Genomic DNA, 26,626 nt, shown 5'->3' with positions numbered 1-26,626 from the left:
TGCATACACTCCTCCAGTATAGGATGAACATCATCGCTCTTCCTGAGTGACAAGGCCGGATCATGCCTTGGCAATGTTTGTCAGCATGAGCACTTGTCTCTATTGGGAGTGCATGTGGGAGAGAAATTGGGAGACCGTTGTCACCCTATAACAGGAAATACAGGAAGAAGAGATGCAGGGTGACAATTGTATCCCCAAATTAGAAAATACTGGAAGAAGGACCTTCATGGGGTGCAGGTGGCAGGGTGACAAATGTATCCCCATAACAGGAAATACTAGAAGAAGGGGGTTCATGGGGTACAGGTGGCAGGGTGACAATTGTATCCCCATAACAGGAAATACGAAATACAGGAAGAAGGGCCTTCATGGGGTGCAGGTGGCAGGATGACAATTGTAACTCCATAACGGGAAAACCTGGAGGAAGAGCCTTCTTGGGGTGCAGGGTGACAATTGTGTCCCCATAACAGTTATTACAGGAAGAAATAAAGGAAGAAAAGCCTTCATGGGGTGCAGGTGGCTAGGTGACAATGCAGGAGAAAAACTCAGAGACAGTTTTTACCCCATACCTGAACAAGAGCCTTAATGGAAGGATGCCCGGGTATTTAAAAAAATGACCGGATTTTGAAGCTTGGGTTCAAGTTTTGCAGAAGCCCTTTGGCTCACTACCGCGTCTAAAAATGAATACATTTTTTTCCCTTTTAGTAAATAGCTCCATTCAAGGCCTCACCTCGTGCCAGAAGCAAAGTGGCAGAACTGGTGCTTCTTGGTATGGGGAGCATGTGACCTGTTTCCCTCTCCTTCCATGTGAGAGCGCCACCTTTGGCTGATGGACTGCTCACTCGGTGCTCTCACATGTGGAGAGTTATCCGCCTTCTGCAAGCTTCAAATTACAGTGTACGCAAGTCTTCTTTATTCACTGCCAGAACTGAACCGAAAGAAAATAAGAATTAGTACAGGAGATGGAAAGCTGTTACTTAGGGCATGATATTCAGAGTTGGAACTAAAAATAGTTTTTTATTACATCTTTATTCATGTGGAAGTGCAGCAATGTATGACATTTATATGCATGACTCAGCTTTAGGAAGCAAAGCATGTCCAGAATATTTTATGGATCTCTGTAGCCATCAATGCTGCTAAAGCACAATTGGAGTACTGTAAATGGAAACATTATTATTACACATAGTTATTATTACACAGTATTTATATAGTGCCAACATATTACACAGCGCTGTACAAAGTCCATAGTCAGCTGTCCCTCAAAGGGGCTTACAATCTACCATTGTCATACGTCATTAATACAGTCTAAGGTCAGTTTTTAGGGGAAGGCAATTAACCTAACTGCATGTTTTTGGAATGTGGGAGGAAACCAGAGTACCCCAAGGAAACCCACACAAAGGAGAACCTGCCAAATCTAAACAGATAGTGTCCTGGCTGAGATTTGAACCTGGGACCCAGTACTGGGAGTGCTAACCACTGAGCCACCTTTCTGCCTATTGAAATAGATAGGCCATTCATGGACTCATGCCATTATTATTTTTTTTTCTTCCCCTAGCTTATTCATTCTGAATTTTGCCTAATCATGTAGACAGCAATGTAAATGAATTATTAAACTTGCTCAGTGACTGACTATCACAACATCTGGGCCACAGGCAATATGTCGGGTCAGACAGAGAACTATCCCATCGCCTCTGCTGGTCTGTGTCCTGGCTGACATTGCCGCAGGGCGCATCGTCATTGTATGCATCAGAGAAAGGAGGGAGATGGACTGTCAGACCCTGCCCCTATGCAAGCTACAGCGGGGACCAGATAACAGTGATGTGTGCTTTAATCACTCATAGCATTGAAGGTATTACTTAAAGGGATCATTAAAGAAAGCAGTTGGAGATGCATGATTGCTAGGTGGTAAATGCAAAAACGTTTTTCTTTTAGCATTTGTAGATTGAGGAATTAATATTATGTATCAGCTATGGAAGCCTCCAGTTCCTCAAAGGATTTTAAGATGGTTTCCTATAAATTGCACAGACAAAACCCCAATGGTGGGACCAGGCTGAAGTGTGACTGACCCAGGAAAAGGGTACTGGTGAAATTTTGGAGACATTACCTTCCCCTGATAACAATGACAATAATCCAGTGCTCTCCACAATACCTGCCTTGCATGGAGTGCAGTAGTGACCCAGATTTAAACATCACCTAGGTGCTTTGGATGTGTTTGTTTGTTTGCTTGCTTTTTGTTCTGCTATCAAATCCCCTGAAGAAGCAGCTGCTGCAGCAAAATGCGTTGGGCCGCAGAGAAAATAAACTTGATATTTTTTATTGTATATATGTACAATCTTTTTTTATCGATTTCATGTTCACATAATGTTTTTTTTAAGTATGTTTGAAATAAAATGGTATTCTTTTGATATGAGTATGCCAGTCATTTCCTGCCTGGGTGCATTTATGGGAAATAGGACTAACATTTCCCTCGGAATGTTTAGGGATATGGCATTGTTTGATAAATGGATAACTTTTAAAGGGGGTGTCCTTTTGTGTGCAGTTTGCAGGTTTCTTATAAATTGCACAGACAAGACCCTTACCTATCCACTGCTCAGGCACTTGGCCAGTATTGTACAGGCCCCTTTGTGAAAACATAACAGGTCCGACCCATCAAGGCATGGACTCTACAGGACCCCTGAAGGTGTCCTGGGGTATTTGGCAACTAAATGCACTATTGGATCCTTAAAGTCGCATTGCCTCTGCTGCTTGTTTCTATGAACGTATTCTGCTGCTGTCTCATTCCAAGGTAAACAATGCACACACAGCCGGCCATCCACACTATCCAAAAGAAAACATTCAGAGCAGGCCACCTTCTTCCATTATCCTGTTGTGAGGCTGAAATGCCTGCTGAATGTGCTTTTAGCAGTGGGCAAGGGTCAGTGTGGGCACTCTGCCAGGGCTGTGGCTACACAGAATGCTGCAATGTACCATTACAACACATTGCTTACGTAATCATGGTTTTTCACAACTTTGTGCTACAGAAGTTGTGCTGTGGAAGAGGACCGGATGGGTTGATGCACTGTAAAGGTAAGGACACGTACGCAAAGATTGTTCCTGTCCTCTGAAGCCAGAACATCTGGCAGGTGAAAGGAGGCAATGACAAATATCATGTATTTATTTTATGTACATATTCATATTTGAGATTCAGATTGAGGCCAATATTCCCCATTGGGCAGAGAAATGGTGAAGATTAAAGTATAAGACCAGGAACTGGGTGCATTTAGGTCCAAAAGGGCGCAATGGCGATTTGCAGAAACCAAGAGGGCAGAAAAAGCAATTTGTGTGCAGTACTTGGATATTACATTCAGAAGTGTAAATGTATTGGTGCACTTCATAAAGAAACAAGTTAGTTAGGGATTTGTAAGACTGATTACCAGACCTGCTCAATGAACGGAGAGCCAAGCTTGCTGTTTTAACAGAGGAGACGCAAAAGGTTAAGGTGGTGTGATATGTGAGAAAGGAGATGGTGGGCTTCTGGTCAACTGTGGAAATTTAAAATTTCAGCACAAGGCCAAGGTTGGAATATCAGCCATGACACTATCTGCAAGGTATTTGTTCTCCATGTTCGTTATTATTAAGGAATTTATATAGCACCAATATATTATGCAGTATGTTACAAAAGTTCAGTCACATCACTAACTGTTCCTTAAAGGAGCTCACAATCTAATGTACCTACCATTGCACGACAAAATTGTTTATAGATATATATGTACATATGGTACCCTATATGTTCCCATGCCTATACATAAACTTTAGGCCATATCTTAATTTCTCAGTTTTTAAAGTATCATTAACCTTACTAATGGTCTAATTCTATCCATATGTCCATGGAAAAAGGGGTACTTTTTTTTTTTGCATGGAAATTTTAGATTGTAGGCCTATATATTTTAGGCATAACTCACCAAAATATGGGGAACAGTTAATAAACTTTGAGAAAAATTAACAAAATAAAAAAAGTTAAACATGATGTAAGTGTACAGTAGCTATAATCATTATATAAATATAGAATTTTTTTGTATTGGACTCAATACAGCTTTTTGTATTTGAATCCATCACAAAACTATTTGAATTTCCTGCTGATCCTTGCGCCTGCACCGATGTCACCGGGAAACCCCGGAGATCGTCTGCATTCACCGGTTGAAGAGGTAGGACGCGTTCCCAGGACCTGCGGGGACCAGCAGGATGACCATGGAGCAATGTAAGTGAGGTTTTATTATGTTTTTAGGTACCCCCGAATGTGACATGGGAATACCAATGGAAAATCCACCCCTAGTCACACTCAGGAATACTGCTAGGGGGGTTAAACAATGCAGGAAAGCATGGGTGGGAATGTTGTATTTAAACATGGAAACCTGTTTTTCCTTGTACCAGCCATCTGAATCACCTAGGGCAACAGGCGCCAACCTGTGGTCCACAGCTCTGGTCAGTGCACCCCCGGGCATGGTCAGGAAAAGGACCCCCGCTGGGTCAACGCACCGGCCAGAGCCGCAAACATGTCCCCAGTAAAGTTCTTGGCTCAGGGAGGTGGGCAGGCTGTGGCCCTGCACACAACCCCCCACTCTCCCATCGCAGGCTCAGATCCACGATGGGGAAGTGGGCAAGGTTATGTCATAATGGGGGAAGATCCCCCCCCCCCCTTTGAGTGACACCCTGCTCCCTGCGCATGTGCCGTCAGGAGCCAGTGATTTTAGTGGTACACCGGACCAAAAAGGTTGGCAACCGCTGACCCGGGGATGCTTAATAAGTTATCAAAGAACCTCAAACAAGGAACAATAAACAGATAAAACAGATGCCAGTAAACAAGTTCTAGTTCCTTAACAAACTGGTTATCAGTAGGGCACGCAAGGGGTAATAAATCAATCAAGCCGCAAGGGGTAATCAATCAATCAGCGAGAAGCCCTCAGGTGAAGCCTGCAAGTACGAATCAGTGAGTAAGCAAGAAATAGCATGGAGGCAAGGGAGAAGTTAGCAAGACACTTCTCTAAGGGAATCAGGCTCCTAGGGTATCCATTTACATCTTAACAGGTAGCTACAAGATATTCTTGAATGCATTCCTACATTGTTTATATATATTGTTATGCTGTATTATGGACTAATCAATATTAGATTACTATGCAGGTTTACCTACTAACATTATTTTCATTTACTGTATATTTTGTTGATTGAAGTGCCTATACCTCTGTCAACCAATATTGCTGTGCATTTAATGTTTCAATTTGTTTTCTAATTAAACTGTTTGAATGACTAGCTATTTATGCATGAACCTTCACGTATTAAATATATATATGTGCATTGATAGGGTGAAATATCCATATATTTTTGCAGATAATATTCATAATCAACACCTACAATATGTCAATAATACAGTCTAAGGCCAATAAGGGGAAGCTAATTACCCTAACTACATGTTTTTGGAATGTGAGAGGAAACCCACACAAACATGGGGAGAAGCTGCAAACTCCATGTACAGCGTCTTGGCCAAGATTCAAAGCTGGGACCCAGCAGTGCTAATCACTGAGCCACCATGCCGCCGCTTGCAGAACCCTTTTGTAAGGGGCATTTTATCTACAGGGTCTCCATATGAACTCTTGACCATCGTGCTACCCATTTGCGTGTTTGGGTTTAGTCCAAGGCACTCTGGTTTTCTCCCACATTCCTAAAAAACATGCAACCAATCCATTTGGCTCTGCTCAGAAATTATCCGTAGACTGTATTAATGATATATGACTATGGCAAGGACATTAAATTGTGAGCTCCTTTGTAAAGTGCTGCGTAATATGTTGACACTAATATAAATACAAGTTCTTTTATACAATGAATAGGATAGATGGCTGTGAAAGACCAGCAGATCTTTTAAAGGACGTTTGCTCAGGAAGACATAGTTTGATAAACAAAGATTTCCATCCAAACTGTATAAAAGGCAAGACCACCCTGAGAGAATAGAAACTATGATTATTCATAAACATGATTTATATAGCACCAACATATCACTCAGCTATGAACATTAAAATAAGGGGATGCAGGTATGAGACATTGTCACATGAGGAGGAGAGGACCCTGCCCCGAAGAGCTTACAATCTAGAAGTAATATTTACGTCAGGATGACAGTATTATCATAGCAGTTACAGCATCATGGCTCCTGGGTGACTGGGCTAATAAATCTAGCTTAATAAACCTATTCTGGTATCAAAGCCAATAGAAAAACAAACCAAAGTGACAATGAACAGTCCATTTTTGGAAGATTAGTTACAACATTTGCACGCTTTATTCAGCTGCTAATCAGAATCTGTATTCACAAATATATTTTGCAGAGGGCCCTCTGGTAGAATTGTGAGGTGAAGAAAACAAAGCAGTCTTGTTTAATCCGTGTCAGCAGGACAGCTGAGACCACAACACAAACCCTCGGGTGACTGCTCAGTACAGAGGCCGCCGGGGTGTCCAAAGACCTATTTATCAGCGCAGGAAACTTGTTTTCCAACTCTGCATTGTTTGTGTAAATGTAAAGAAGATGCAGGTATGGAACCCACGGCCTATTTGGATTATAGTAACATTTTGTATGTTTAAAAACTGTATACACACACCAGTTGTAATGTTGGTAGAGTAAACATTGTTATTTTACAGTATTGCCAAGAAAGCTAGAATTTGCTTACAGCATAAGATCAGGCAAAAAACAGGCTCATGTGATACTTAATATGAATGGGAGAGGGCAAATTAGGAGGCCTTTCGTAGATGAATGGCTTGAGCCCCTTCATGGGTATACATACTGTAGTCCCACATAACTCAATGCCTTGTCCCTGTCCTATGGTAAAAGGCAAGAAGCTGCATTCAAGAGATGTAATGTTAAATATAACTTGTCATGTTTTATAGACATACCTTGAATATCCAAAATGCAAGCCTTCAGGGTCAAGGGAAGAGCTGACCGTCTAATTTGCTAAAATATCTGGACCATATCTTCCAGAAATCCCACTCACACCGTAACATTTCTTTTATTCCATTAACAAGACAGTTAAGTACGAACAAGGTAAACAAAGGTAACAAAAAAACAAGGAAACAAGGTAAAAAACAAAAACAAAAAACAAGCACATAGTAAAGTTTAAACTAAAAACTAAGGTATTTGTACTAGTAACAAATGAAACATTCTTTGTGAATAGTGAATTTGTAATCCAACACACCGGGGACTGGGAGTGCAGTATTGACTTATAATGAATGCATAATCAGTGTAGAACACAAATCTTTTTAAGCTGGGTGGGAAGAAGTTGTAGGCGGGTGGCAGCCCCTGTATTGTGACCCAACTCAACCAAAAACAGCTGGGTGGTTACAGAAAAGTGCCAGGTGGTGTGCCCAGTCAAAAGGGGCTGGGGAGAACACATATAGTGCCGTCATTTCAATGCAGCAAAAAGATATCTAAATGGAGGGAGAGCATCGAGCAGCCTCATTGCACTACAATTCCTCTTTACAGACAGCCTAGGCCAAACCCTAGACTGGTCTGTATTGGTTAGCAGCAGGCTAGTCTGTAAGAAACACATCAAATTGGTTATTTGCAGCATTTTTATTTTGCCGATTTCTTACTTTCTACAGAAATGGATAACTTCCTAATATCAGTGTTGAACCCAGAAATGTTTAAGCTGAGTGGGAACAAATTACAGGTGGGTGGTGACCAAACCCAAAAACAGCCGGGTGGTTACTGAAAAGTGCCGGGTGTTGCACCCAGCTAAAAGGGTCTGGGGAGAACAAATATAACAACCCAACGATATAGAATAGGTTCACCTTGTAACAATTAAATTGCTAGCTACAAACTGCTGTTAGTTGCTCGCATTAGTGATATGGTGCTACATATGTGACCTGGCTCAGAGTTGTACCATAGGGTAGGGATGTTTGAATCACGAGGCTAGCTGATAAGAATTACTGAAAAGCCAGATAAAGAAACTGAACTTCGGGGAGCGGCTAAATGCACAGGTGATGGGAAGAATTAAAGCAATATTTTCTAAATTAGAAGAAAAGCAAACACTCACTATCAAGGTAGGGCCCCTTTTAACAAAGTCTGGACATTAGTGTAGAAGGATCGCAGTAGTAGGTTGCAATTGTAAATCCCCGGTCGGTATTGGACACAGTTCTGTTTCTGCATTAGAACTCAACACATAACTTTACCAGCAATAAAACAAATGCCACAGAGGTTTGTCAAATATAAAGGTTTAATACAAATATTGTACACAAATAAGAGACAGGTCAGATAAGACATACAATGGACAACCAAAGATAAAGGTCAGATAAGACATAAAAGGGGATGACATTGGTGGGCTGGCATTTCAGGTCACCGTGCCCGAGAGCGGGTAGATGTGCGTCTGATGGGGGTTGTGTTTTTGGGGGTGTCTGCTTCACTCAGTTCCGCCTCGAGGTCTGATAAATAGGAAGGGATGCAAAGATTGGAATTCATGTCTTACAAAAATTCACATTACCAACATTTCTCTGTAGCAATACTCACCAGACTCTTCATCACTGGAAAAGGTCACGGTCACTTTCTTCTGAGGTCTTCGGGGGGCACGAGACTTTGGTGTCTGGAATTCACTCTCCTCATTTACCTTCGGTGCTTTATTCACAGACTTAAGTGGGCGCCGCTTGGCTGAGAGAGCAATCAAAGGGTCAGCAAGCAAAAAGGAAGTTATCTGTTTACTTACAATGAGAAATAAGTAACCATTGCAATTCATCAAATTTTCCCTAAATTATTAGATTGCTGGATGGCCGTGACAAGGTTTTATTTGTGCAACATGATTTTTAAGGCCCCAATCCTATAGGGGATACTGGCTTTGGTAACATTTTGCCAAATGCCACTTATGATGGAAGAACCAATTTTATCATTGGTGATAATCTGTTGCTGGATAAATGGCTATAAACACAAAGTATAACAGAGCAGCTTTCTCCCCAGCCCGTTTTAGCCGGGCGCACCACCCAGCTGTTTTTGGGTGGTTACTGAGGAGTTGGGTCACAACTCAGGGGCTCCCTCCCATCTACAATTTCTTCCCACCCAGCTTAAAAAAAAATTCTGGGGTTGGGCACTGCGGAATATTACATTTTAAACAGACCGACACCAGACTGCTGATCCAGGAAAAAATAAATCAGATTGCTTAGGGAATCTGGATGGATATTTCCCTCTGTTGGAGATCCAGACTTTTGAAGAGTTTTCCTTTGGGTCAAAGCTATGGGATCCAGCTATAAAACAGTGAATCAGACATTCCCTCAAACATTCCCTTGGGGAATCTTTCAGGTCAATGTGTTTATTGGCAGTAATAAATTCCCACTGGGGAATGTCAGATTCCCCATTTTATAAATGGAGTCCAATGTAGAAGATTCTATTTGGATTAAGCAGGTGTTCTAGTAGGTTTATTGTTTATTGAACTCCATGGATTATCTCCTTTCCAACCCACCTCGGTAACATTGGGAAGCGAGGGAGCAACTGATTAGAATAATGCAAGCAGAAAATTAAAGGGTCAATTTGTTGGTTAAAACCATGTTGCACTTATGATAAAACTTAATACTTTGCAGTAGTATGCAGGACCTTGGACTTACCTGGAACATTCTTTTTCACAGCAGAAGGCTGAGGGTTATCACCATCTGGGATACCAACTTCTGAACCATCCATGTTTTCCAGACCTTTGTTATGACACACTGTCAGCTTGTTTTCAAACTCATCAATCATAGTCTGTAAAGAGAAAAATAAGGAGGTCAACATACATAGGGTGTGTTTGTGTAAACATAAAATAGAAAGTCATAGCTAGAATAGTGAGGGCTCATGAGAGTTATCAGTGCCCCAGTATAATCAAATTTTTATGTCAACAGGACAGTTTTATACCAAGAGGTCTGTTCTCTGCTATAGTAGTGTCTTTTTAATGGGGGTAACACCTGCATATAATATGGAACGAAAATAGGGGGAAGTGCTATATAGCCCACCAAAGGCAAAATGGGCAGGGCTGGCAACTCTTTTGAAGATTTCAGTTCAGTAGAGGCATCATTGTTGGCTCATTATTAAGTCTGGGTTCACTAGATTTCTGGCTATTCAGGAGGTTTTTTTTTTTGGCAGCATTTTTAGATACAAAACATTGGAAAATGTACATATATTACAGCAGTGATGTACTACATATGTATTTTTTGCCCAGGCATACGCAGTGGGGCTCCATTAAGACCTCATCACCAACAATGCAGGCAGAGCCTATATATAAAACTGGTTTAGGAAGAGTCAATTTCACAACACTCACTCCCTATCGTACATCAAAGCCTTTACCCTGCTTCTGGGATTCCCAGCTACAAGTGTACAATGGCCCAAGCTTCTACCGCCCCAACACACAAACTTTAATATACATGGCGGGATAGGATTAAGAAGAAATCATTTGACAGTTGTCTGCCATCATATCCAAGATGGCAGCACCCAGCAGAGGGGCTTTTGAATGAACATACAAGGGAGACTTACACACAGAGCTCCTAGCTCCCCTGAAGGAGGCAGCCTGCTACCCCAAAACACAGTGGAACCCAATATTTACCTATGTCACATTACAGTTTGTATTAGTTGCCTTTTACATAACAATTTATCTGATAGAAACCCCTACTGGTCAAGCACTATTACATGTATGGCTTGGGCAAAATTGTATGAATAGGATGTGTAGCAAAGGGAAGTCTAAGGCTACGTACACACGTGCAATAACTAGTTGGAAAGGACCTTTCCTTGGACTATAATTTCCAATGTCAAAAGATTGAAATATGCATGAACAAGCTCTGTACATACTCTACTCTGTGCTCCATGGAGAGGGGAGAACAACAGAGTTGCACCCTGCTGAGCTCTCTCCCCTTCACTTTCATTACGATCGTTCCTCGATCCACCAATGCGGATCCATGAACGACATTGGACAAGTGGTGTACACGCCAGATTCCCATCTGAAATCAGCAAAGAATTATCTGACGTGTGTATATAGCCCAACAGAGTAGACACAGATAGTCACCTCCTATTATAATAAACAAGCCCATCTGTGTAAGGGCAGCTGCCATAAAAAGAAAAGAAGCGTTTTAAAGAAGTAGTTGTGAGAATCCTATGGATGTTTGGGAACCATGAGAGGTGTTTCAAGTTAAAGTTTTGCATTAAGTGTTACTTGTCCAGGCTTACACCTCACTACAGGGCACAGTAAAGTTGGAAAACAAAGTTGGTTCACAATGTGGCTCAGAACAATGCTTTGTTTGTGAGCACTCCCAGTCTTGGCAGACTGAACAGGAGCAGATTCTTTACCCTTGATTTCTGGCACAGAGTATTTTAGTTTTTATATAGTGTGCATTTCCCTGATGAGGAAGGAACACCGAATTGAGACACAAGAATGCAGACTGCTCAATTGTCATTGTAAATGAGAACCCTGAGCAGCTCCACAGGATGGATGAAAAGGAAATGATACAGGACTTGAAACCCGATTACTCCAGTAATTATTTTAATGGCAACATGAAAACATTTGCCCCATTTCACTTACTACTGGTTTATCTTATTTCAGAGGTCTTAGGCTGCATACACACGTTCAATATTAGTAGTTGAAAAGCATCTTTCACGACTTAAAGATGCATAGAATGCTCTATGGAGAGGGGAGAACGACTGAGCAGCACCCAAGCTGCACTCTCTACCCTTCACTTGTATTACAATCGTTTGTGCATCTGCCAGGACAGATCCATGAAAGACATAGGACGACCACTGTACACAGCAGATTTTCATCCGATATCAGCCCTGAGGCGATTATCGGACGTGAATCATCTGATGTGTGTATGTAGCCTGAAGTAGAATACATTGATCCATAGATTGCTGTGGCACTTTAAAAACACTACTGAGTTTGAGCACAGCCATTCCAACACACCCCCTGCACTACTTAGGGAGCAAGGACTGCCCAGCCATGCCAAGTATTTCTGCTATCAAATAAGCACAACAAAAGATATGGAACCTCTCTGGATAGGAAAATGGAACAAAAGGCTTAAACCTTACAAAATCTGCAGCGCCTATGAATTAGAAGTGTACATGATTTTAGCACCAAGTATTGCCATCTTACCTTCAGTTCTGGTTTGGCTCCTTTGCGCATCTTCCCGATGGCACTCAAGAAGGAATTGTACACTGCATCATCACTCAGTTTGTCTCCATAACAATCAAAGCAATCCTGCATTTTGACCAGTCCTTTCTCAGAGAATGGCAGGAGGGAGAGACAGTGAGCAAGGTCCCGCCATTGGCGCTCCGTTCTATGAAGAAAAACAGAAGTTTGAAATTGCTTTTTAAACAAGATTTTCCTACAGGACACATTGCACATCACAGTATTCTGTTAACAGGCCAGCTTGTTCCATCTGCAAACTAGACCAGGTTGGTTATCACACATTTCACCTGGTTTCTGCATCAGACACATACTACTGGGAGTATTAAATACCCTATTCCCTGATGTGCTCTGTGGTTCTGTCTGACCACCAAATCCCTGTCTTGCCCTGTAGTGTTGTAGGAGGCAGTATATAGAAACCCCAAAGGGCAAGGCATCAGACATTGCCAGAAGGGTCAGATGTGTTCTTCAACCAGGTTAGCAGCAGGTGAGAATTAGGATCAGTGACACTGGCAGAAGCAAATATTAACCCTTTCCTTGAAGTAGCAATATGTTTAGCTTACCTTGCGGTTCTGAAACGGTGGCACATCTTCTCTACTAAACTTTCAGTTTGCTTGTCCTTCGTGATGTATGAGAGGAGATGTCTGAAAAGAATTCATATCAAATTCAAAATCGAGGTGGTAATTTAAATGAACATAGAAATATTTAGCAATATTTTTAAGCCACTCTGTCATAGCATTTAATGTGGGTTATATGATCAACAATCAACATCAACACAGAAAATTGAACACTCAGGAACAGAATAAAAATGGGCAAAAAGGAGAGACAGATGTCTGGAGAATGACTGTAGAAACCCCATTTCATATATGTATTTGCTTTCAGTATGTTATCACTTTTATTGGTACTACTTTGGTAAATTAATTAAATTTTATGTGTTGCATAAAACGTTGGGTTTTCAGCTTAAAAGGGGAAGCACGGTCTATAAAGCTTTTTCAAAACATCACAATTGTGATTGCAAAGTAGAACTTTTGTATAGAAACTGCATAGAATTGTTGTATTCTGCAAACAGTAAATGGTCCTTGCAATTCACCCTAAAATAGACCAATCTTAGGGAAATGAACTAGTATCTGAAATTGCATTTTCAAATTGAGCTGAAACGTTTGTTCAGTGCATCAGCATCAACACTCACCCAACAAGGACCATGCAGGTCAATGTGATGTGTGCAATGCTGGGGAAGGACACTGCATCCTCAATGTCTAAGGACAGCTTGAGGATTATCAAAAGAAACTAGTACAAAAATATATATAAAATATTCCATATAAAACCCTGGCATGATATGGTTTTACTGGCTGTGTATTAACAAGGAACTTCACATTTGCGAGATGCAGCACAAAGAAAAAGGAAATCCCATTGTCCCCCATTGGGAGGTTTTATCTTTTTAGGAGTGAATATCCCCAGCAGGAAAAGTAATGAGAACCTGACAGATAAACTAACTTTAGCCACTCCCAACCAAGAAAAGTTTTGTCCAGCGATACACTTTGCTTCTACAAATTTCAAAAAATCATTTTAAATCTTACAGTCAACACTATACCCAATGCCAAACACCGGGACACCAATTTGATGATATTTAATTTACCCGTTTGTTCCAAGAACCCCCACTGACAATATGTAGGAATGCTTTACTATAAAATGGTGACAAAAGCATTATAAAGTGACCAAATAAAATATATAAATAAGCAGTGAACAATTAATAAAAAAATTATATATCTATCGGGAACTTTTACAGAATTCTTATCACTATCAATATATGCCTTTTCTCCTCCGTTACCTCATTATGGTTTGGAAAGCTTCTTCCTCCACTCCACAGTCTGGATCAGACAGACGGCTGATAATGTCAGGTAAAAGGTTGTAAACAGCATTGCCCTGAGGGGAAAGAAAAAAAAAAAAAATAATGAGAACAATAAACATTCCTATTGTACGAAGATGACATTTACCCTCACTTGGTGCACACACCTTGTTGGACAGCTCAGTGAAGAAATTCTTTGCTAATGATGAAATCTCTTGGTCAGCATCTATGAGTAGAACAGCCATCTCACTAACTTGCCCTTTAACCTTGACCATGTCTTTCAGAATCAGATGGGTCATTACAATAGCTGATGTTTTACGCACTTCCCTGGACTCATCTCTGAGTCTGCAACATAAGAGAAAATAAAAGTGAACAAACATGTTTGGTAACAAAGCATTTGCCATAAACTTGTGAATGCCTTGTGTTTTAGTGTAATTGTGTAAAAGAGGCAGTTCACTGAAGGGGGCTTTTTTTTTTTTTTTTACCAAAGGTGCTAAAGAACCTGTGTGCAGTAGTGCCACACAATCCAAGCACAAAGTTGTAAATTGAATTTAATTTAAATTTTTGTTCTATCGTCCTGGACTGTTAGATTGTAGAAGGGATAATCTAAATGATTGGAACTGCTCATGTGCTTTTCCAAACTTAGACATCATCCCAGATGTCAATTCTTAAAAATGTATCAACCAAGTGATTTACCCAATTTATATAAAAGTAGATCACTTGTAGCCATCTCATTTACCCCAGGATAAGAAGATATTCCATCTGTAGGTTTTTAATCAAATCGCCTTCTAGATTCTAACAGGTCAACAGGGTGCAATAATAAACACAAAACCAAGCAATTGTCTGGGATTGCCCTTGTATTAAATACATTTGGTCATCTAAGAGATGAGATTTTATGACCACCTTTACAGAGCATCCACAGAACAGACTGACCAGGGTTTATAACTTCATCTTTCCTGAACTGCTTATTCCAGAACACTGACCCATAAAATAGTGCAGGTAGACAGACACCAGGCAATAGGTTTCCAAAGGAAGGTCAATAATGACAAACCTCACATTACCTCCCTGGTGGTATTCCCGAGTGTGGCTCAAGGTGGATTTTTGATACCAAAAGTGGTAACCCCCAATGCACACTTGGGGTGGAATTGGCAGGGAGTTTACCAAATCCTACCTGGTTCCCATGTTCCAGAGGCGTCCTCCAGCGATGCCGGTCATCGCCAGGCTACACAGGGGCCGGCATCTGCATCAGTGTGTGAACGTTGGGGACGCGAGGCAAAGGGTAGCAGATGCCTGCTGGGCATCTGCTCACAAGTCTTAGGCTGGAGGGTGGGATCGTGGGGCAGGTAGGCAGGAAATTTAAAATATGAGGATTTTTAGATGTACCGCTTTTACATTTAAAAATCCTCATTCATACCGCCAGGGAGGTTAATGTGGTTTTCCTTTATAAGTACTCGCCATCTATTCCGTTTACCTGGCATAGAGGTGCGGAGTCCATGGTTCAATGAGATTTGGGAAGCGGATGCTGAGATCCCCCAGAGCAATCATGATATTGGAACGAACGCCAGCCAGAGGAGACTTCTCCAGCAGAGTGAAAATAAGACGCAGGTGAGAGTCACAGAAATCCGAGCTGAAAGAAACATGGTAGGATACAAGTATCATATATACATATATGCAAAGAAATATGGTAACAAAATAGGTTTTTAATCTTACCTAATCATCATAAACTTGGAAAGAGCAAGGGTGGCGGCTGTGCACAGGGCAGGATCACTGTACTTTCCAGAGTTCTTACACACCTTGAGCACCAGAGGCAGAAATGCAGATAGGTATTGTTGTGCTAAAAAATTAATATAAAAGACATCACTCAAATCAGTTTGTTTAGTAGAAGGTGCTATAGGATTTTTTTAAAACAAAACCAAAAATCAACAGATCTAATACTTACTGTTCAGAAGTTCATTTTCACAAATCTTTTGGATGAGTTCAGCATCAGCATCGTCTGCTGAGGCACCAACTAACCCCATGTCTTCTTCTCCCATACTCTCATTGCCCTGAGGGGACACAAAATGTTTGAACTAAAGATCCTAAAACAAAACTAAAATTTTAAACATGTGAGACTGGAATACACCAAAAAAAAAGAAGCTTTGTTAGCTAGAAAACGCCTATGCAAAAGAACCAAAGAACTCCGGGCCTAGTCCTAATTAGGCACTAATTAGAAGGACGAGCGCCACCTTAAAGCGGACCTAAACTCAACATTTTAACTTGACATAAAAGGTTAGACAACCGTTATATGCAAGTACAAATTGCACTTAAAAAATATTTTAAGATAAGGAGGAAGCACCTCCCCTTTAATTCTTGATTGCCTCAGTGATTAGGACTGAATGGAAGCGCAGAGCCTCCTGGGATACCTACAGCACACATCCTGGGAGGCTCTAGCCGCTCCTTCTGTGCAAGCCGAGTGAGATCGGTTCTCCCCCCCCCACCTTTAAAGCGGGCTACGTCACCCCGATCTTGCACCTGCGCAGTGCAAGATCAGGTGATGTAGCAAAAAAAACTGAAGAGTGAAGATGGCAGCACCCAGCACCAGGATGACAAATTCTTCGAGTAACCAGCCCCTTTAGGGATCTGCGGAATTCAATGCAAGTGTAAATTTTTTAAATTCTCACTTTAGTCCTGATTTAAGCAGTTCCCTGGGTTTAATAAAGTCATTCCTTTGACACCATGAAGGTTTTAGACAGAAGCAATATGAGCACCCGATGTGTGACAGAAAACAGACGAGGAAACCTCACCATTGAATTCTTCATATATAGGCTGCCACTAATACCTATTGCCTGGCTGACAAGACCCAGTGGCTTCAAAACATGACCTGGAACAAGTATACAAAAGCAGAACTTTTACATTCCAAGCGCTGAGCAAGGTTATATCGAGGATTTAATGTACAGGTGAAATTTTCAGGCCATCATATTCCTCACATAATGTGCCAAAGGCAATAACACTGACAGAGGTTTTTAAACTACCACATGCTGCCCCAGACTAGAAAACATGATGACTGGATCAGTCACCCTTCAGCACTCACCTTACTTTTTCTTTGCTTGCCCTTTCCCACTTTCTCAGCTGCTTGCTCCTCCTTCAACAATCTTTGTCTCCTGAGCTCCGCACTGACAGTACATTCCAGATGGACCACCAGTTGTAAGGCCATATCACCAGCTAGAGACAGAAGGTGGGTGAGGAGAAAGGAAGGATCCGCCGATGCTAAAAAACCGGAAATGCCAACATGTTAAATCAAAACCAGCTGAATTTCTGTCTGGTGCCCACATGACTTGCCAAAGGCTCAAATTAAAAAAAAAAATAAAGCCACTGATAACTATATAAGAATCCTTTTTAATTAGTAAGGATTTTTTTTTTTTTTTTATTACAAAAGACTTTTTTTCCCTCTCCTGCAAGATCAAGTTGACCAGTGAAAGTGACAGGTCACAGGACAAGCAAATCAGGTTCGTTAACTCGGGAAAGTACAAGAGGCAGTCTCAACACACCATCAGGATAACAAAATATACCTTCAGGCAGTTTTTACATGGGGGGGGGGGAAACAACACACACCACATGTATAAGTAAATGGGGCTAGAACGATAACACATTACATTTCTTCTCAAGTTACTAGCTACACAACCCAACCGGTCAAAAATGACATTTTGGGTGAGCCCCAGAACTACACATTTGATGATTTTAGCAAGATTATTATACGTTGAATTTTTTGTGATTACCTTGCTTGAATAAAGCAACCTGAAGCAATATATCTTAACCCACTTGCCTATTTTGTTTCCTATATGTACTTGGGGTTGGCATCAGCCAACTAAGGGAAATTTGACGTACTACCTGTCCACTACAATAATTTTGCTTTATATGTATCTTGCTATCTTTTAAAAGATAATATGATCAGTCAGGGCTCATTGGCAGGGAAGATCACAATTCCTAGATTGTAAGCTCTTTGGGGCAGGGTCCTCTACTCCTCCTGTTTCATAGCCTATTTGCAACGCCTTTTTTAATGTACAGCGCTTGGCTAAATACTGATGCTACAGTTTAGCATGTACAGCCTTTATTTAGCCCTAGGTCTCCTAGAAAAAAGCATAGCCATAACCTTCACACCTTAGCCATTATAATAAGCTCATGGACAAATTTGTTTTATTTCGATAAAAATTAGGCCAACATTACATCAATTTTGGTTGCCTATAAGGACACAATGAAAAGGTATTAAAGACAGCTGGCATTGCTTAGGAACAAACAAAGTTTTATGGCCACTAGGCCAGACCCGCCCTAATGGCTCTGTCCACCACCAGGGAATGATGGTGAAGTGAAGTGAAATCCTCCTCCTCTGTATGCATTGCAGAGGAGAGGAATTTAGCTTCAGAGAGCTTTCCCTATTTACCACAGCGGCAGAAGTATCAATGCTGGCCGCGGTAAATAGGGGAGCAACTGCAAGGGGGCGGCACTGGTAGTTCCTAACACCCCCTGGCTGATCTGCCGGCAACCCGCCGGATCCGCCAGGGGGCGTTAGGCCGGAACGAACTACCGGATAGGCCGTATCTGGCCTAAAGGCAGGAAGTTTGCCGACCCATGGTATAAAACAAATCAAACTAACTAAAGAACTTCATAAGCTACATAAATCCCACATTTACATCCATTTTCAAAGGGGACTCCAAAGAAAAGGACTCATTTTACTTTTGTCATAACAAGCACTTTTCTAAGGAAAAACGTTTTACTTCATAGTAAAAAAACTATTTACCTGTCCAATTGATCCAACAATAAATATCCTACCAATGCTCCTCTTTACACATTATTTCTTTCGGAATTTGTTTGGTTTCATTTTAACATTTCTGCAAACCCGTAACACATCTTTTACTTGCATTGCCTCTTACCTTCTTGGTTGCCTAGTTCCTGCAGAACCTGCTGACTGCATCGCTGTAAAACTTCCGCACAGATTTCCTCTGGCTCTTCAGCCATTTCATAGATCAGCCTCACAGCCGTCTCTTTGAAGGGCACCCAGTACAAGTTCTGCTTGGCAATCCCTGATAAAGAAACACATGATGATCACTAATTTGCTGCAAGACAGAATAACGCTCAGTATTACAAGACACGAAAGGTTTGTGTCATCCCAGCCAATCAAGATGGCTGAAGATCCTCAGGGTTGAATTTTGAAGAGAAGAGGAAGAAGATGGCAGCTCCAACAACGAAACTGATTTTTTTTTTTTTTGTTTATATACTTCCCTGTCTCCAAACATAAGCCTTACCTCCTACAACAGCTTCTGTCAGGTTTTGGAACAGACAATGGTCATTTGGAAGACGGAAGGGTGCAGATTTTTTACCAGGTGGTGACTGCAAAATTGAGAACAACATTTCCAAATTATTCATGAGATCCTGCCCCCAGACCACACATTTCAATGAGTTTACCATAAAATTATATTGTGGTTTTACAAAGTTTAAGAATGGTCAATGGTTACTTTTGGCATGAGGTCACACGAAAATTATATGTACATGATTTGGTATTGAAAGTGAAAAGCAATTTGTTTTAAATAGACCTGGTCAGGTCATTAGAGAATAATATTTGGACCGCTGCAGCTCTTTCAGCTAGATAGTCACAGCACTTTGAAATGGAGGATACAACAGCAACAAAACAGCTGCCATAAGACTGAGTGCAAGATATCAGGAGGGCAGCACTACCAACCTACTTCCCAAGGCAAGGTGAGGCGGTGAAAGAGCCTCTATAGAGTCCTGACCAGTAGTGCATGGCTAGAAAAACTGAGGGCTTGTGTTGACAGAATCCCTTGTGAGGGGAATTTTAAACTGCAGAATTTACCAGCTTTATTCATCAAATACTACAGAAATTAAAAACATTTCAAGGCAAAAAAACAAAACAAAAGTTGGTCCTTCCTAATTTGACAATTATGATATCAGTTGGCCTTGCATCTTAGCCTTGCCAGAACAGGGCTTTACAGGCCATTCAGCTATTCTCAATAAGAAATCCCATTTCTATGGAATAACTAATATTTAAAATTGGAAAGTGATTTGTAGGTCATTCATTAAAATTTGTATAGGTGACTAGGTCACTTCTCATCTTTAGGGGCGGAAAGGATTCAAATAGCTACTACTGGGTGGAATCCATCACTTAAAATGTATCAGTGAAATATGCTTTAAAACAATTATTATTACGATGAAACAGGATGTGAAATATTAAGTGTTAAAATATTTGCAGTCTATAAACAATATATGGAGAGATTTGTTAAACATTTTTTCAAAACTCAAGCTTGTACAAACCTTTTGGCCATTAGAAATTTTCAATATGCAATTGCAAACTTCTTGAGCAAGCTGATAATTGTTCTGTGCATCCTGAGCCAGACCCACATTCACCAGAGTCTCCAGATTACTGAGCACGATTTGCGGTTGACCCCTAAAGAAGAACATATCACGTAAGATTACAGAAAGCAGTTTTTAATAATGACAGGGCACTTTTAACAAGAACTTACCGTGACATCATCCCCAGCATCATGACAGCAGCTCGGCGCTCCAGGACAGAACAAGGAGACTTCAGAGTAAACTTTTCCCAAAGCAGCTGAGACACAGCAGGACGGATCTCTCCCTTCTGAACAAACTCTAGGACCTACCAAAATGTATTTGTAAGACAACACAAATATAACAAAATTTGAAAAACGTTATACGTTTATACTCACAATCTCCTCCAAAGACTGGATCATCCCAGCAGACGAGTCAACCATAAGCAGGGAAAGATTACGAATCAGATTCTGAGCTTTCACCCTACAAGAAAAATTAGGCAAATCAGCGACCCTGGCTAGGTTACATAGGACACCTGTAAAAAGTGGCTTTACACTGATCAGTACTGCAACCCACTCCAATTTCCAGGGAAACGCCAAAATAATTTTCACATTTGGCACTTCTAGGAGTTTGACGCTTACACACACAGTAGTCGTTTCTGCTAAGCCACTGATAACCACGGTGTCCTTTTTTGTAAAAGGCATCTTTAAAATGGGTCTGCTTCCTGCTTACAAGTACTACATTGTGTCTGTAATGTTTTCCTCTCTGCACAAGTCTATAGGTTAATTTGCTGTATGTGTAACGTTAACTATTGTCCAATTAAAAAAAAAAAAATTCTGAAGTGTAAGCATCTTTGCCAAACATGAGTTGAGAAAAAAAGGGCAGGCTACTAACATTCATTTTCATCACTTTCAGTCAGAGGCTCAATAGTTACCTTTCAGTTTCAGGGCCAGAAGAAAGGTATAGTTGGCGGTAAGCACCCACCACAGCATCACGAACACCCGGCTCCTTTGACCAAATAAGGGGCAGCATCCGGCGTACACCAATCACAGCCTGAGGAACCCCAAACTGTGATACCGTGACAAAGAACTCAATGACTTCCTGCACCACTGCAAAGCAAAAAAAAAAGGTTTCCACAGTTGTTTAATATTAAAAGGTTTGCCTGCTGTTTTATGGAAAGTCCTAACACAAATAGAGAGGACCCTGCAAAAAAAAAACACACACCACATTCCCCACCAAGACTTCTACTGGTCTTTTCAGTACCAAAAGCAGTAAACCCAGAGCCACACACTGGGTGGAATTGTAAAGCTTACCTGGTCCTACAGCAGTGCCTACAGCATCCTCCAGTGACCTACTGTATTCTATGCCATGTTTTTGGCATCAATGTTTTGTATATTGTATGTGAATTTTAAACCTAAATAAAGCAGTTCACTGTACTAACCTGTTGATGCAGCTTCATACATCATCTTGCTGATTACATCAATTGCTTCCTCAATCTTTAAGGCAAAATAGTGCGCATCTGTCAGGTACTGGACCAGCATTTCTTGCTTGCTCAGTTCATTCTTGTCCTGTTCATCTTGAGACTCCAAATCCTTGCTTTCCCCAGTGGGGGGTGGCAACTGCTCATCACTTGGTGGTGATTCCAAATCTGCACCCCTTGTTGCTTGAAAAGATAAGCGATATAGTGTTGAAAGATTATGTATATGCGTGGTGGAAGGACACATTAAAAGACAGGCTTCTTCACATGCCAGTGGATTAAACACAAAAGTCAAACATTCAAAACGTGATTAATTCGTTATTTTTCAAGCACTGACCATTTTATCAACTATTATAAGCAGACGATACCTGTAAAGATTTGCTCTAGAATCCCCAGCACTGCATCCTCCTCTGTATCTTCTCCCATTGCAAACAAGGAATCATCTGGAAAGCTTGATATCCCTTTCTTCACCAAGAAAATGGCATGTCTGCAAGGAGACAGAGGTTGAGCAGGGGAAAGCCAATTACAGGCATCAGTAATTATCCCTAGCATCCTTTATACCGACTTGTAACTGGTGTTCTTTAGGAGATGCAGAATACGCTCATGCAACTGCTGTGCAGTTTCAGTTTCTTCTTGGGGCTCATCTCCCTCAATACTCTCTTGTGGCAGAGTGTGCAAAGTTTCCTTCAGTTCAGGAAGCATAGCCTCCCACTCTTCTTCCGGGGAAATCACCACCACTAAAATAAAAAAAAATAAAAAAATTTAAAGGAAACATTTTAAACAAAACAAGGAAAAGAGCATAACAAGCCACATCAAAGAGGACTGCTGTATAATCCAACTATCAGCAATGTTTAATAATGCTGATTTGTAAAAAACCCCAATATAAAAGTAAATAAATATCATTCAGCAAAAATGTGTTTGGTACCTGGGAATTCCAAAACCATATTTAAGATATTTTTGTCATTGACAGAATATACAAGACATAAATCCATCAAGTTCAACCACTAGGGAAGTAAACATATCCCAGATACAAAACCCTATAAGCAGACATAGTTGATCCAAAGGAAGGAAGAAAAAAAAATTACAAATTACTCCAACAAGGGAAAAATTATTAACGGTTATCATTTACTTTAAAGCTTTAATCCCCAGTTATATTTTGTGCTTCTAGAAATCATCCAGCTTTTTCCTAAAACAATCAAGAATAGTTGCTGAAACTACCGGTACTTCCTGAGGGGGAGCCGATTCCACATTTTCACAGGCCTAAAAGTGAAGAATCCCTTTCTTACCTGGAGCTTAAACTTCTTTTCCTCCAAATGCAAAGAGCGCCCCCTTGTGCTTAGTAATGATCTTACAGTGAATAATTAGGAAGGAAGTTCTCTATATGGACCGTTTATAAATTTATACAGGGTGATCATATCCCCCCTTATACGTCTCTTCTCAAGGGAGAATAGATTCAGTTCAGCTAATCTCTCCTCATAGCTGAGCTCCTCCATTCCCTTCATTAGTTTAGTTGCCCTTCTCTGCACGCTCTCCAATTCCACAATATCTCAAAACTGGACTGCATATTCCAGATGGTTGACCAATACATTGTACAGGGGCAGGATTATGTCACCATCTCAACAGTCTATTCCTCCTTTACAAGAAAGCACTTTGCTAGCTTTAGATATTGCAGCTTTGCATTGCAAGTGCATGCATTAAAAATGCCAGATAAAGAACTACAATACTGGTCTTATTTTTAGTACACAGTATGAAGGAGTACATAATATTCATTGCTCACATCTGGGAATTTCACCTTTTTATTTTAAAAATTCTTCATTGTTAGGACTATTTCTTCACAGAACCGGCATCCTTTATAAAGGAGTCACATGTGAAGATATGGACAGTTGATAGGACCCTGATCAGTAATCAGCCTCACCTGTCACACCAGTGTGTAGTGTACAACGTAGAAAGCATTAAGAAGAATTGAACTTTGGCCAAGAAATAGGGATGGGGTAGAATGTTGACCATGCAAGCATTACTATAACCTCACCCACGCAACAAAAAAAAGGGGAAGACTGGTCACCATCAAGATAAAATAAAACAATCTTGGAGCAGAAGTTTTATTTAGAAGAGCAGTATAATACAGGTGGCTTATTGCCAACGTACAGGTGGAGTATGGTTTCTGCCCAGTGATAAAGTATACCTATATCATTCAAGAAACATTAAACCCAATGTGCAAATAAAACCAACAAAAAGAAGCTTTTTTAAGATGGAAATTCATAGTCACAGGTAGCAGGTAAAGCAAAAGGTGTCAAAACAATTAAAGGATGTAAAGGACCTTATCTGTATATGAAATTACTTTATAGACACAAACTCCATCGCACATAAAATACCTGGGGGTTTAACACTGAGCTTTTCCTGAAGTTCCTTCAACTTTTTGGTCTCTTTCTCTAAGGGCTCCTTCAGATCTGCACTGCTAAGCTGTAAAAACATTTAAAAATACATTAAAGATTCCAAATACCTATGTACATTTTTCAACAAAATCAGTATATACAGTGTATACAAAAATTTGTTGGTAGAAGCTCACAAGTAACAGAAAACTCACTAAAAGAAGTTTGTAACAGCATACATTTGTGTATTAGGGTATAGCAGGATATCAAGGCTAACGTACCATCATTTTCATGCGCATTTTGAAAAGCCTACTGTGAAATCATAGTAAGAAGTTTCAGTACATGAGGAGCCGGAACAACAGTGATAGATTGAAGGCCAAGCTGGAATTCAGCTTTAGATGGTTTTAGTAAAAGCACCAACGTCACGGGCTAGATATCAAGCTCCATTCATTCCTATGGATAGAACATACTATGCAGGATAGTTGGGGCCCCCATAAGTATGGACTATCCAGCATTATGAATGATTAGGGCTGCAGCAAGTTTGCACTAGACAACAGATCCAGCTGGGATGCTATTGCTGCAAAGGCTGTATGGTGCAGAACATGGATACATTAGGTCCGATGGTAAAGCTTTATCAAAAGCCAACTTGTTATTAAGCAGAGTAGTCTACGTATCAAGGATTTGTTAAAATGTTGGCTTGTATACCTTTAGTTTGTTACACACCAAAGTAGAGGAGTACGACAATTACCCACCTTACAAGTAAAAGGATTGTTGGCAAGGAAGGAGGCCAAAACCTGTATGGCATTCTTACAAACTTTTACTGACTTGTCAAACAGGCGACCAACCACTAGAGTGACCACAGCCTGAAAACGTGACAGGGGCAGAGCCTGGAAAAAGACAATAAAATTACAATAATGTGAGCAATAGGACTTTACGGCTGATGCGGTTAGATACAAATGCCAGATACAACATAAAGCACCTTTTCCTGAACAATCCGATTAAAGATCTGCAGAACACAGGAGCGCACAAAAGTGTTCACATCATGAATGTGTTCCTGAAGTGTGTCAAGGAAATTGTCTCGCGTGTTCTTCTCTGTATCATCCAAATGATCCCCACTAAGCACACGGACAACCATTTCTCCCATGACAGTCAGCACTGCATTCCTCATTATGTAAGGCTGCAAAGAGAAGAGACACAGATAGATATGGAACTTGAGCACACACATTTCACCATATAATAATGATAAATACAATTGTTTCCTCAGCACACCTCTCCATCCAGGTAGTCCAGCAGCACACTGATATTAGGCATAACAATGGCAGGAATACGCTCAGCTAGCTGAGTAATGAAGGTGGCCAAGGTCTTAACACTTGAGCTCTCCTTGGAAAGGTCTTGACAAGATTTCTGGCCAATCTTCCTATAAAATAAGAAAGCTTCCAGTAATTTCTATTTGAAAAGAAAACAAGGATTAAATTATCAAAAAACCTATACATCCATCTCCTATTCCCAGAATGTTGACAGGCTCTCAGTGTCCTCATGTAGAATGCAGGCCCAATGGTCCTGCATTGTGCAAGATGACAGTACTGCGAACAGTCGAGGCAAAGGACACCTTTGGGGGAACGGCCATACAGAAGGGTGAGGAATAAGTCACAGGACACTCAGGCAAGCAGTATTTATTCGAGGAGAAGTTAGCAAATGCAGCCTGTGTTTTTCAGAGACCAGGTTTCATTTACTACCAATTGCCACCTATGAATGGCTTATTTTATGTAGATATGAACACCACTTGACACATGCCCATTTTAAGAATGTAACCCATGAAATAGCTTTCAGGTCTTAAAGACTCCCCGACAATTACTATATCCACAGCTCACAGTGTATTAATTTGGTGGAAGAATATCTCCTACATTGCTGCCGGTCAGGAAGAATGTCACCCTTACAGATAGGCACAAAGACCATTGGTGTCAGTTAAACCGAGGTGCACAAATTGCTCATTGAACCCCTAAAAACCCTGGTTGAGAAACACTTCATTAAATGAAATAAACTAGTATTAGGACAGCAGCCAAGTTTTACTAACCCTATCCCTGATATGGTATTTCACTATAGTGGGAATTCAGACAAAAATACATTCAGGGTACACTGGGCATTCCTTTGTATTGTATCCCCAAAGGCATGACAGCCATGTATCAGACCCTGCCTTTAGCTCTATCCAAGTCTTATGGTGACACTGGCTGAAGATAAGGCAAGAGCTTGGTTAGTAGAAAACCCCAAAGGAGTCTGTAGTTTTGCAATAAAGCCAAGCAGGCAGCTATGGATTTACCAAAATTCGGCATAGGTTAGCATAGTTCTCCCCAGAGGGTTTTAGCCGGTTGCTCCGCCCGGCTGATTTAAATACCCCGCCCAGCTCTCGGCAGCTCTCATCCTCGGATGCACGGATCTCAGTGAGGCTGCTCTGTGTCATCCGTTCAGAGGATTGCTGCCGATG

The 26,626-nt window shown here is 40.9% G+C and overlaps 1 protein-coding gene and 1 long non-coding RNA gene across 4 annotated transcripts in view; one reads left to right on the top strand and one right to left on the bottom strand.

The window, feature by feature from the left end:
• Positions 1 to 3,030: 3,030 nt before the first annotated feature.
• On the top strand, positions 3,031 to 6,659 carry LOC140339474 (uncharacterized). The gene is made up of 2 exons (XR_011922447.1): positions 3,031 to 3,063; positions 6,348 to 6,659. It is a non-coding gene; the product is annotated as an uncharacterized lncRNA (long non-coding RNA).
• A 1,551-nt stretch (positions 6,660 to 8,210) lies between these two features.
• Positions 8,211 to 26,626, bottom strand: part of LOC140339329 (inhibitor of growth protein 4) — a 49,481-nt gene continuing 31,065 nt past the window's right edge. For all 3 annotated transcript variants that reach the window (XM_072423968.1, XM_072423969.1, XM_072423970.1), the window contains 24 exons: positions 25,414 to 25,561; positions 25,124 to 25,321; positions 24,897 to 25,031; positions 24,148 to 24,235; positions 22,341 to 22,512; positions 22,144 to 22,262; positions 21,740 to 21,961; positions 21,233 to 21,407; positions 20,697 to 20,781; positions 20,493 to 20,626; positions 20,284 to 20,416; positions 19,260 to 19,344; positions 18,888 to 19,037; positions 17,051 to 17,226; positions 15,920 to 16,025; positions 15,691 to 15,814; positions 15,452 to 15,607; positions 14,148 to 14,325; positions 13,963 to 14,057; positions 12,698 to 12,778; positions 12,102 to 12,285; positions 9,601 to 9,733; positions 8,519 to 8,656; positions 8,211 to 8,433 (listed from right to left, as the gene is read on the bottom strand). In XM_072423968.1, coding sequence (XP_072280069.1) covers positions 8,348 to 8,433; positions 8,519 to 8,656; positions 9,601 to 9,733; positions 12,102 to 12,285; positions 12,698 to 12,778; positions 13,963 to 14,057; positions 14,148 to 14,325; positions 15,452 to 15,607; positions 15,691 to 15,814; positions 15,920 to 16,025; positions 17,051 to 17,226; positions 18,888 to 19,037; positions 19,260 to 19,344; positions 20,284 to 20,416; positions 20,493 to 20,626; positions 20,697 to 20,781; positions 21,233 to 21,407; positions 21,740 to 21,961; positions 22,144 to 22,262; positions 22,341 to 22,512; positions 24,148 to 24,235; positions 24,897 to 25,031; positions 25,124 to 25,321; positions 25,414 to 25,561 — 3,301 coding nt within the window. In that variant the 3' untranslated portion in view covers positions 8,211 to 8,347. The remainder of the gene's footprint in view (positions 8,434 to 8,518; positions 8,657 to 9,600; positions 9,734 to 12,101; positions 12,286 to 12,697; positions 12,779 to 13,962; positions 14,058 to 14,147; positions 14,326 to 15,451; positions 15,608 to 15,690; positions 15,815 to 15,919; positions 16,026 to 17,050; positions 17,227 to 18,887; positions 19,038 to 19,259; positions 19,345 to 20,283; positions 20,417 to 20,492; positions 20,627 to 20,696; positions 20,782 to 21,232; positions 21,408 to 21,739; positions 21,962 to 22,143; positions 22,263 to 22,340; positions 22,513 to 24,147; positions 24,236 to 24,896; positions 25,032 to 25,123; positions 25,322 to 25,413; positions 25,562 to 26,626) is intronic.

Source organism: Pyxicephalus adspersus, chromosome 10, assembly GCF_032062135.1.
Source record: "Pyxicephalus adspersus chromosome 10, UCB_Pads_2.0, whole genome shotgun sequence".
Classification (NCBI taxonomy): Eukaryota; Metazoa; Chordata; class Amphibia; order Anura; family Pyxicephalidae; genus Pyxicephalus; species Pyxicephalus adspersus.
Note: the sequence above shows the minus strand (reverse complement) of the source record. Positions and strands in the feature narration are given on the sequence as shown.